At 39.5% G+C, this 12,397-nt stretch overlaps 1 protein-coding gene across 3 annotated transcripts in view; it reads left to right on the top strand.

Annotated features, from left to right (window-relative positions):
* ANLN (anillin, actin binding protein) overlaps positions 1-12,397 on the top strand; it is a 35,983-nt gene that overhangs the window by 14,830 nt on the left and 8,756 nt on the right. For 2 of the 3 annotated variants that reach the window (XM_083577658.1, XM_083577657.1), the window contains exons 7-20: positions 101-208; positions 440-545; positions 1,217-1,333; positions 2,952-3,178; positions 3,378-3,526; positions 4,085-4,232; positions 4,636-4,771; positions 5,289-5,471; positions 6,683-6,812; positions 7,775-7,823; positions 7,912-7,968; positions 9,033-9,071; positions 9,308-9,329; positions 10,107-10,219. In XM_083577658.1, the coding sequence (XP_083433784.1) occupies positions 101-208; positions 440-545; positions 1,217-1,333; positions 2,952-3,178; positions 3,378-3,526; positions 4,085-4,232; positions 4,636-4,771; positions 5,289-5,471; positions 6,683-6,812; positions 7,775-7,823; positions 7,912-7,968; positions 9,033-9,071; positions 9,308-9,329; positions 10,107-10,219 (1,584 nt within the window). Of the gene's footprint in view, positions 1-100; positions 209-439; positions 546-1,216; positions 1,334-2,951; positions 3,179-3,377; positions 3,527-4,084; positions 4,233-4,635; positions 4,772-5,288; positions 5,472-6,682; positions 6,813-7,774; positions 7,824-7,911; positions 7,969-9,032; positions 9,072-9,307; positions 9,330-10,106; positions 10,220-11,872; positions 11,927-12,397 lie in introns of all 3 variants that reach the window. The other variant, XM_083577656.1, reaches the window with a different exon arrangement.

Raw genomic sequence — 12,397 nt, 5'->3', positions numbered from 1 at the left:
GTTTCTACTTGTCTGTAAGAACATGGAATGATTAGACTTGAATTTAGACATATAGTGCATAAGCTGAGACTGCATCCACTTTTGTCTTGAATGTTTTCAGGAACGTGAAAAAGAACTTGCATGCATCAGAGGCTGCTTTGACAGGGGCAACTTGTGGAGCGCTGAAAGAAAAGAGAACTCCAAGAAAAAACGCCTAGAAACAAAATCGGTAACATATTGAAACTTGTTGTAAGGGAACCTGTAAGAATGCTTTAGGTTATTTATTATTAAATTTCTTTCTAAATCACTATTCATCCAAAGATCAAAAATATACAGTAAAAATCCCCCGAAATATTGAACATAATAACAGGTAATATTGAATACAACTAAACTAATTGGACACCAGTCGAATATACCCTGATGACTTGACTTAAAGGCCTGAATTATCTTACTTTTCTAGGAGAGTTTGGTTCAGGTTAACTCAAAGCACCTTCCCAATTCTGATGACAACTCACAGGTAGCCGAAGAAAAGGCTGTAGAGATAGCCGTAGAAGGCATAACTTCTGGTAAGAATGCTCCATGATAAAACTACTCCATGGTAAAATTATCTAAACGTGAAAGAATAAGTCTAAAACATGACTAGTAAATTGTTTGATAGAAGACTAATTTATGTTTCAAAGTGCCAATAACTTCCCTTACGGCGGGTGGGAGCGTATGGCACTCCATATGTTGTTGGACTCCATTTGCCTCTGTCAGATTACAGGAGTCATTGTTCAGCATTACCTGGACAGCTGCAACTTTCCCACTACTTCTGTAAATGCCATGTGAGTCGTACATTTGCCCCCATCCATCCTCTCCCTGGGTAGAAAATAACGCCTGGCCTGGGTGATTGGATAATTGTGATTTCAATCCCTGGGACTTGGAACTTTCCAAATTCAGTATGGTTGGGAAGGGCGTGTGTGTGTTCACTATATTGTCTATTATCTCCAATATTTATATGGATTCCTAAGAATCGTAAGGCGTGCCACTTAGAACTTTAGATAGAAATGTCAGATTAATAGGACTACTACATATTGCTGCCTGAGGAGCGAGATTTCTCATCAGCAAGTAGATGTTGGGTGTCTCAAAGGCTAGCCTAGTACAAGTCCATTGTAAAATGGCCTAACATAGATTAGTTATGAACTTTATTTAATAACTGCTTGCTCTACTTAAGTAACTTATTCCTTGGAACTTACAGGCGCTTCAGAACATGAAAAGACAAAAGAGCTCAGTCCCTTGAAAATCTTTTCACCACAGACTCCTGTAAAAACACTTTCCAACTCAAACCTTGAGCAACTTCCTGAGGAACAGAAAGGTTTGTATTTCCTAATTCTTTGTACTAAATTGGTCTAGTTATCTAGGCTTTGTGCCTCAAAGGTTGTCTGGCTTAGCCCTAAACCACTGATGGTCTTTAACATGCAGCTTGGCTCCTTGATAGTGATTGGAAAATATTACGTGGTGACAGTGCATGTCTGGAAAACTGCCTTGGTCAGACCACACCTGGAGTTCTGCATCCAGTTCTGGGTACTGCAATTTAAGAATGAGTTTGAGCTGGAAGGTGTGCAGAGAAGAGACAAGGATGATCGAGGGTCTGGAAACCAAGCCTTATGAGGAGCAGTTGAGGGAGTTATGTGTAGCCTGGAAAAGAGACTGAGAGGAGATATAGATTTAAGAGCTGTCTTATGCAAGATAGAGCAAGCTTGTTTTTTCCTTCCCTGAAGGGTAGACTCAAACCAATGGATTCAAGTTATAAGAAAGGAGATTCTGACTAAACATCAGCAATAAACTTCTGACAGTAAGCACTGTTTGACAGTGGAACAGACTCCCAGGAGAGGTGGTGGACCTTCCTTGGAGGTTTTTAGGCAGAGGATGGATGATCATCTGTTCTGAATTCTTGAGCTGCAATTCCTGCATTGCAGAGGCTTGGACTAGATGACCCTTGGGGTCCCTAATATCTCTACAATTCTATGATTCTATAAGTTTATATCATACCCTTCTTGAGTCACTAGACCTGTTTTTAGTATTTGTATGAAGAAAGGCACTAACACCTTATCAAAGAAGGAAAGTTGGGGGAAAGGCTGTTGGCATTCAGCGTCAGTAGAGGTCCTCCATAATTTTGGAGTGCATTGTCAACAATATGCCGATGACACAGAGCTCTGCTCCTTTACATTTGCAGGTGTGACAATGTATAGGCTAGCTTAACCTCTTGCCTCAGTAATGAACTGGATGAAAGCCAATAAACTGAAACTTAATCCAGACAAGACAGAGACACAGTTAATGGGTTGTTCTCTTGAACAAACAGATGGGATTTGGCCTGGTCTGAATGGAGTTACAGTCCGTCTTTAGCTATAACTGTTGCTTGAGGGTCAAGTTGCCTCGGTGGCATGGAGTACTGTCCATCAGCTTAGAGTTAGAGGGCCAGCTGTGCCTTTTATCTGGACGGGTACAGCCTAACCTCTGTTGCATATACACTGGCAAACTCTAGATTTGATTACTGCAATATGTTACATGTGGGACAATCTCTAAAGATGCTATGGAAAGTTCCTCTGGTGCAGAATTTGACAGTCAAATTGTTGGCCTGTGCATGGTCTGAATATATAATGCCAATTCTGGAACAACTGCACTGGTTGCTATTTGAGGCTCAATTCAAAATGCCTGTTTGACGTATAAAGGCTTGTGTAGCTTAGATATTCCCCAAGGACTGTCTCTCCCCACATGAACTGACCTGGACCCCGCAGTTGTCATCTGAGGCCCTTCTTTGGTCTGGAGGATGGTGATACAAGAACAATGGTGCCTCGCCGTCCTGCTCATGCAATGCTCTCCCCCAGGGAGGCATGCCTGGTGCCGCATTTATTTGTAGGAACCTGGCTGAACCTTTCCTCTTTACCCAGGCTTTTGGCCCTTAAGTTGACTTTGTGTGTTTTACTTTCCAGACAAAGAGCCCGAGCCTGAAGCGAATGACGAAATGAATAGTTCACAGGTGATAAGTGACATCTTTGATGAAGTTCTTCAAGAGGATGGGCCTGACATAGAGAAGCTTAAAAAAGAGATGAGTATGACCTTGGAAGCTGATTGTGAGGATGAACAGGAGCCGCTGAATATTTCCTCAATGTCCCTCCTAACACCTTTAACAGAGTCTGTTGCTGTTGCAAGTCCAGAGGTAAGAACAGATGCTTAATTTAATGCTGCTATTTGTGTATGTCCGGGTTGTCATAGACTCAAATTCTAGAAAATGAGGAAAACACACCTTCAAACTTGTAATTCTCAGTTTGATATTAAAATCCAAGTCTCAGCATTATAATGTATTTCTTCAAATTTTAATTACACATAGAATGATCAAAGATCTCTGTCTCTTCCAGGTTTTTGCATCCCCATGTAAATTGGTTGACGAGGGGAGCAATGCAAGTGATGATAGTCCAAAGTCCAACAAGTTTCAAAGAACATCTGTCTGCAGAACTGAATCTGGAAGCAGCATTGGGTCCTTGTCAGAGGAGCGTAATCTGTATAGGTAACCACTTGGCTAAGCGTTCTATTCGGCCTCTTAAATTTTAGTACAATGCAGAGAGAGGACTAAAACAGCTAAGGCAAGTGTGGGGAACCTTTTTCAGCCTGAGGGCTACATACACTTCTGGGAAACCTTGTGCAGAGGGGTGGATTCAGATGTCAGTGGTGGGAGATGAAAGAGCCAGCTTAAGGCCATAAGCTTGTGGCTTATGGAGAGTCTTGGGAACCAGATAGAGAATCCCCTGGGCCTGATATTCCCCACGCTTGATTTAAGGCTAATCTAGATTTCTTTCTGGAAAATGGCCTCATGGGAAAAGTAGAAGGGCAGCACTTTTGCACTTCCTGAAACATTGACTTAGCCATCATTGTGTCTTTGAATAAATCCACATTGCTATAATCTTCCTAAGGGTGGTCCTAAAAGCTGGTTGTGCCTCTATCTCAATTTGGTCAGGATGAGTCAATCTCTGTTGTAAACCCTTTCTTGCCTCTCCACTTTCTTAACTTAATTTGGTCAAATACTTTGCTCTGTATCTTTCTAAAACTGAGCTTTTTTTTTTTGAAGTATTGACGCCTATCGATCACAGCGATTTAAAGAAGTAGATCGTCCTTCAATAAAGCAAGTGATCGTTCGTAAAGAAGATGTTTCTTCCAGGCTTGAGGAGAAAAGGAATGGAACGTCTGATCAAATTAACATCAAACGCAAATTACAGGTGCTTAGAATGCTGCCTTCCAATCCTAGAAAACTGAGTATTCATTCTATCCATTTAATTTTTCTTACAAGGATTATAAACTGCCAACACACATACTTTAGGAGTAAAAATGAAGTTATCTGGGGCCACTAGCAGTTTGGATTTCAGCATAGTTTTTGAATGCCAGGTTAGAATTAACTATGGCTAATAGTCCATGGCTGAGAGAATTTACTCATAAGGAAGGAGTATATAATCCTGCAGTCCAATCCTGTAACTGGATAACATGAGCAGAGCTATGTCTGCACCAGCCTCAATTGCTGATGAGAAACTTCAGTGTGGATTCGTTTCCAAAGAAACTGAAGGAAATGTGACAAAATAATGGTCTGAGGTTTTACTAAGTCTACTTATCTGACTACATGTTTAGGAGCTGAATAATGAGATCAATCTGCAACAAACAGTAATACATCAAGCCAGCCAAGCTCTAAACTGTTGTATTGATGAGGAACATGGGAAGGGTTCACAAGAAGAAGCAGAAGCTGAGAGACTACTTCTCATTGCAAGTATGGTGGTTGTTTAAAGATGGCTTTCTATGTAAATAACATAACAGGCTTTATTGCCCAAAAGATCACACTAGACTGTATTAAGCATACTGTATTCTTTTTTACTCAAAGTGATTCTTCAGCAATAACCTCATCTAAATTTTCCATAAATAAAAGATTTGAAGAAAGTGTTAGAGCAATGTGCAATTGATCTATGAAATTTTCTGACATCCTGTGGTGATGGCTTTAAGAACACCCTAAAACTTTATGAAGGCTAGTTCTGTGAATGAATGTTGGCTTGCCCAAAGCCTCCATTTACCTCTGAATATCACCTGCTAAAAGCAAACCCTTAAGGCCATCATTTTTCTTATATCTAACTGACTTCTGTTCAAAATGAGTTCATTAGAAGGAGGTTGGTTTTGATCCAACAATGGGATTCAATTTTAAACATTTTGTGGGATGTGCCTGTGACTTGAAAACAACCTGTAATTGGTTATGAAACATATACGTAACTACTTTATTTTTTATGTTTGTACAGCTGAAAAAAGAACAGCATTATTGGAAGAGTTAAACAAACTAAAAAATGAAGGATCTCAAAGCAAGAAGATTAAAGCTGATTCAATGCCTAGTGGAGTTTCTCCATCCAGGGGCTCTGTTACTCTGTCAGAAATGCGCCTACCTCTAAAAGCAGACTTTGTATGCAGCACTGTCCAGAAATCAGGTAATTCCATTTGCTGTGCTTGTGTGGTTGGAATTATGGTTTAGTGTAGCAGCTGATATAGAGACGGACCTATAAGTCAGGAAGTCTCTGGCTTGCAGGTCACATCTTCCATGAGACTAATTGCTCTTGGGAAATCTTCTCAAGTCCATCTTCATTTGAACTGGAATTTTAGAGCAGAGTTACCTTTCCTTACAGCATTCTGTGTTTGCAGTACTCCTTTTTCTTCTTAAGGTGTAGATCAAGCAACATTTCTTTCATCCACCCCCAAATCTCCTAGCTGAATGTTCCCCAAATTAATGCTGTTGCATTCCATTCTCCAGTGATTGGCAGTTTATGTCCCAATAATCAACTTCATACCTCCTCTTTTTCCGCCACCATTTTCCTCTTGCTTTCCTTCTCTTTCCATATTTAGATCACTTTCCCCACATTCCTGAAGCCACTGTACACTTTAATCACTGTGTTTAAGCAACTTAAGCTGCTGTTTTTAATGCTCAAGATACCAGCTACTACTGTGGCCTTATATCTGATGCCTTCAGCCTTTGCTGCTGCTGCTGCTAGATAGGTAATGTGAAGGCAGCAGCAGCAATAGTAGTGAAGACAGGCAGTAGCAGAAGAAGCCAATTGTTGCTGCAGAAGTGCTTTAATGAGTTAGAAGTACTAATAATTGAAACAAAACAGTTTTTGGTTGAGTACTTCCCAGAACTGTTAATATAGTGAAATTAAGGAGCACCTGGAAAATGCTAGGAAAACAATAATGGTTTTTAAAAAACAGAACAAAATAACCTACCACTTTTTATATTTGGGTTGGTGTAGGCAGATATACAGTGCAATCATATATATGTCTCCTTAGAGGTCAGTCCCATTGTGTTCAGTGGACTTACTCTGAGTTAATTGGTATAGGATTGCAACTTTTGTGATCTTGCCATGTGTGCAGTTTTGACTAAAATACTTCCAGCTTCTCCCTGAGTTTCATCATTTCATTTGAATAACACACCACATTCCATTTTGAAATTTTTTACAAAATCTTTAAATCACTGTGAAACTTGATCTTAAATCAACTGTCTTACAAACCATAAAAAAATAAACATAGGTGCATTAAACTGTGCAATAAGTTGATTGGAGGCAAAAATGCTGAACCACTTTGTTCTTTAATCTTTGTGTTAGCTGCTTTTGTAAAACAGATTAAGAAAGACTGCTTAAACTATTCACAGAAACAGCAAACTACTACTACGTAATAATGTTAAAAGCAGGAGCAGAAAACATGGTTGCTACACCATTAGCAAGTACTGCAAGTTCCCTGAACGGTGGAGATGCTCTTACTTTCACTACTACTTTTACACTGTAAGTACTTATTTGTTTAGCTATTTAATTTTATTCTTCTTTATAACAATGTTATATGCTAACCATTTGTGCCCTCCATAGCTGTTGACAATCACAACGAAGCATTAAGAACAAAGCTTAGTTTAAAAACACAGCAGCAGCTTCAAAAAATAAAGTTCTGGAGATCCAAAAGCATATTTAAGGAAAACTTTATTCCTCCAAAAAGAATGCTCTCTCTCACTCCCACCTCAACCCAGTCTTCCTCTTTTCAGATACTGGGAAGCGGTGGTTTAGCTGCAGTCATTTTAATTAGGATGGTGCATAAGAAAATAGTGAATGCTTGCCTGACTTTCCCACACCTCAAACTGCAGGACTGTTGTCTCTGGTGCCCTTGCACTCCAAAATACACTGCTTTGTTCTAGCTGGAGAAAAATAGCTCGATATTTGTGCACCTGCTTACGTGTCTGCTATACAGCTGTCTTTGATATCGGGCTGCTAGTTTGGGAGTGGTTCCTACTTGCCTAAAGTAAAATGGCAGGGCTCTCAAGCCCACTTTTGACAAACACTATTGATTTTGAACTCTTACTAAGCTTTCCGCAGGAGTTTGAGAGAAAAGAATTAATCCCATATGCTTCAGAAGTCTGAAGTTAATCTTGGCTGGGGGATGCTTGAGAGCGAGAGCAGCAGAGCTCTGAATACAGCAGTGAAAGCTACCCTAAGATGGTCTTCCAAAATCTTACAGGCTTACACCTGGTCCTGATGTTCCGTAAGACAATCAGGAAAAGACATTCTTGAAAAGCTGTTTGCCTGGGAACCCTGGACTGCCTCAGGTTGCCCTCTGCTTTTTTGTGGCCCTTGGACGGGCATAGATACAGTAGGAGCTACCACAGCTTCTATTGCAATTTATTTGATTTGTAGAACTTGACTTGGAAACTGTATTAGACTTCGGAATTGAATTTAACCCTTTCTTCCATTTTTTAAAGGCAAGATGTGGCCAGTGACTTTGAGATAAATGTTGAAGTTTATAGCTTGGTATGTATCTTTCACCTTTCGATGGGCATCTATTTTGAGAGAACACTTGGGGGTGCAATAGACTCTTAACATCTCTTTCATTTATTAGGTACAGAAGAAAGAATCCACAGGTGTTGATAAAAGGAAAAAATCAGCTAAGTCAAAGGTAAAGGGAATAATTGAATAAACTGGTGATGTTAATCTGTGCTAAAGTACTTTAATACAGAGGGAAGAACACTTTTTCAAATCAATATGACACAATATCCTTTTAAAACAAAAATGTTGTTCTTTAAGCATATTAAGATTATAGTCAGATTTACTACTCTCTGCCTTTGTGAACTGATGGCAGAATAAATCTTGAAGTGCTTCAGCTGAATAACTTAAGTTCAGTCATCTTGCACTGCATAATGTTGGTTCTAAAATTTTACTGCCTGTGAATATTTTCCATAATTGCATCTCGTACATGGTTTTTTCCTCTTTTTGTGCTTCTTTGTTGTCACTTGCCTGGGGACGTCATTCAGATTGTAACTCAGTGCCCTATACTGCAGCCATGTTGGCTGATGGCAGGGTTGTTTGGAAAGAGTGTGGCCTGTTCACAATCATGTAACAGGAACATGACAAATTTTGTGAATGATTGAAGTAGCATAGAGTGCTTTAAGCCAAGTGGAGCATCTTGTTCCTTTTGTGGAGTTGCTCTCAGGATCCATATGACGGCAACTCCACTCCACAGTTGGTAGTATAAAGACCCTGTGGTGAGAGGGACAATCCAGCAGACTCTGAGGTGGTCTTCGCCTGCCTGCCTCTCCTGCAATCTTTCCCACGGAACAGGATGGTAGATCACCCTGTTGGAGTGGGGAAGAAAAGTTCACCCGGAGCTGGGCCTGATTTCTTCAATATGTGCTGCTTGCACTTCTAAAAATGTATTCCATGAGAAATTAATAACCTGAAGTTTCCAATCAAATGCCATCCACAATTGTGATGTGTATGCAGATGGACTGTATGAAGTATGTATTTCTATACAGCACTGTCGTGTGTGTGTGTGTGTGTGTGTGTATGTGTGTGTGTGTGTATGTTTGGAAATACATCTGTTTTGGATGCTAACTGCTCACAAACCTAGCTAATTTGTTAACCTCGCTTTAAAACCTAGATGCTCTGCTGTTGTGAGGTCTTTAACAGTCCTGTACAGAATATAACATTTAGAGTGCATTTGTCTCTTCTCTAATCTCTTAGGCTATTACTCCAAAGAGATTACTGACATCTATTACTGCCGTAAGTATTAATATTTGAATGATTTAAAACTCTCTCACACACACACACATACTTACCTGTGACCAAGGCTTTAATTTCTAGCAAGATAATATCATGCTAAAGATCATAGTTACTTGCTTTTACCATACCTGTTCCGTAAACGATCAGCCTTTCACATGCAACCCCCCATCAAGTGCACAGTCTAAAATGTTCTTTTAACAACCTGTTTCCATGTGTTTTTTTCTCTTTATCGACAGAAGAGCAACCTTCTTACGCCAGGTAAAATTCGTTGTTTTTATTGCTTTATTTTCCCATTTGCCGTGAATTGTTTTATGTACACTACTAAAAACAAACAATTAAGCAGTGTATATATAAATGTACTAAATAAGTAAAAATGAGCAAAATATATTTATAATAAATAAATAAAAGTTTTGTCTGTAGGTGGCGCTTTTGTATGTTGCCACAGATGCCATCTTAAAGGCTGCTGCTCCTGTTTGAGAGAGGAAATACCTCTTCTAAGAGGGTGCTGACCATCTATAGTTTTTATTGCTTACAAATATTTGGCAACATTTAAAAAAAATAAGGGATTCCTTCTTAGTCGAGAGAGAGGTTTTTAATTGGTTAGATTTTTTCTTTTCTTTACAGGTATGTTTAAATTTAGGGACGCGGGTGGTGCTGTGGGTTAAACCACAGAGCCTAGGATTTGCCAATTGGAAGGTCGGTGGTTCAGATCCCCGCGGCGGGGTGAGCTCCCATTGCTCGGTCTCTGCTCCTGCCAACCTGGCAGTTCGAAAGCACATCAAAGTGCAAGTAGATAAATACGTACCGCTCCGGCGGGGAAGGTAAATGGCGTTTCCGTGCGCTGCTCTGGTTTGCCAGAAGCGGCTTAGTCATACTGGCCACATACATGACCTGGAAGCTGTACGCCAGCTCCCTCGGCCAATAAAGCAAGATGAGCACCGCAACCCCAGAGTCGGTCACGACTGGACCTAATGGTCAGGGGTCCCTTTACCTTTATGTTTAAATTTAAGGTATACTTATTTTTTTTCTTTACAGTCATGGCAAGTCCAGGTGGACCCAATGCTGTGCGCACAAGTAACTTTGTTCTTGTTGGTTCACACACAATTTCCCTATCTTCAGTTGGGAGTACCAGATTCTTGCTGGACAAGGTAATCAACATTGATTCGTTTCTTCAATATATTTTAGTTTGTAGTTTTAGCATAGTGCCTCCCTGCTTTGCCACCCGACTTTCTTGCCCTTGTAGGCAACTGACTGTAAATCTCTGCTTGTATCCATGCATGAAAATACTCAACATGTACATGATTGCTTTATTACTTAAATGGCTGTGCTGTAAAGTAAGTAATAGTCTTTGCTGGGACCTAAAATGTCTCCAAAATAGTTGTCCATTTGGGAGACAGTATCCTGAGGATGGGAGGGGTGGAATTCTTCATCACTGATTCCTAATGGTATTTAAAACAGATTCTTCTGGAAAAGACAAGTCAAAGCTTATATAGTTGCCATTCCTCTGCCTGAGGAGATTAAAATGTTAATAGCTTAAGAATGTTGATCTACTGCTGCTTTTCTTAAAATTGGGGGGGGGGGGTCTTGAAGCCTAATGCAGGGATTACTGGGCTTTCTAAAGATTAACTGTAGGTCTTAGAAATTATTTAAGATTTCTTGGCCATTTCTGAGCAGTTTGTTTTTGTAATAATGGAGGTGCTTAATAGTTGGAAAGGCAAATGTACAACTTAACCACACTAGCTGTCCTGGTGGTTCTCATTCACACTAATATTAGTACAGTGGTACCTTGGTTTACGAACTTAATCCGTTCCGGAAGTCCGTTCTGAAACCGAAACCGTTCTTAAACCGAGGTGTGCTTTTCCTAATGAGGCCTCCTGCCGCCGGTGCCCTTCCACCATTCGGCTTCCGTTCTTAGACCGAGGTAAAGTTCGCAAACCGGGACAGTACTTCCGGTTTTGCGGAGTTCGTAAACCGAATAATTTGTAAACAGGGCTGTTCTTAAACCGAGGTACCACTGTACTAGGAGCTTGAACTGGGAAACTAAATTTCACATTTGATATATATAGTATGAAGCAGGAGCTTCACTTGTAAGCATACGTGCGTTTCAGCTCTTCCTTGGCTGTCCAGTACATTGAACCATTTCTGCATCTTGCTTTATTTCTTTTCTTTTTTTTAAATAATATTTATTAAGAGTTTAAAGATTACAGAATAAAAAGAAAAAGAATTAAACAAAACAATACAATACAATACAGAAACAAAAAGACTACATATACATAACCAAACAAAATAAAAGCAATTAAAAACACAACCAATACTTTCAGTAGCTTATCTTTTCATTTACTTGTTTCAGCAACCTCCTCGCACCTCCCTTTTTTGTATTCCACTTCAATTAACTCTTTCAGCAAATCCTTTCCATCTTCCTCAGTTTTCTGTCCTATAATTTATCTTAACACATTCTGACCTTATTTTTCCCTTTGATCCATAAACAATCTATTTGTACTTAATTCTTTATAACATTTCTGCTAAAGCCATATAACTTCATTCCAACATCTTTCTAACATTCATTAATTTTACAATATTTCTGTAGATAATCTTTAAATTTCTTCCAATGCAACTTGCTTTATTTCTTTCAGTAGGAAACTGACCAGCAGTTTAGGTTGGGTATGTCACTCTGAAGTTCAGCTTAAAAGCTGAAACAGAACCTTGCAAGGCACATAATTGGTGTTATGCTGCTGTTTTTATCTTTTCCATTATGTTTTGCTTTTAGTTGCATTCAGCGTTGGTCATTTCTTTTTTCCTAGATAAATTATGGAATTAAAGAAAAAGAGCTGTTGGGTTCTTTGTTCCAGGATAAGGTTGCTATGTTTTCTTCCAAAACAGTTCCCAGTGCATGCTGCTTATGTCATCACTAAACTTTGCTCATTGCTATACTGACACGCTGCTTTAAGGACCACATTAAGATTCTCAGAACTGGAGATCTGGTGAATGAAAGTTAACTTTTAGGAAGAATGTCAGGTGGGGTTTTGTGTGTCAAGCAAATCTCTGGGAGCCTGAATTCTGAACACACTATCCTGTATGTATAAATTTCCTTGGCTATGTAAATAGCGGCCAATTTCATGAAAATCTTGTTTTGCTGAGAGACGTTCTCATTTTTCAGCATTGTATGTATCCCTTCTGGCTTGAAGCTCTGGTTTGGCTTTCCCTCTCCCTTAATCAGAAGCTAAAAACGGGACACTGTAAAATTTGCCAAATTTAGCTTACTCCTCTTGTTAACCCACCTTTCTGAAATTTGGGCAGTACAATACTACTATTTCTAGTTTCTACTA

This window comes from Podarcis filfolensis (assembly GCF_964270895.1).
Source record: "Podarcis filfolensis genome assembly, chromosome: 12".
Lineage (NCBI taxonomy): Eukaryota > Metazoa > Chordata > Lepidosauria > Squamata > Lacertidae > Podarcis > Podarcis filfolensis.
Note: the sequence above shows the minus strand (reverse complement) of the source record. Positions and strands in the feature narration are given on the sequence as shown.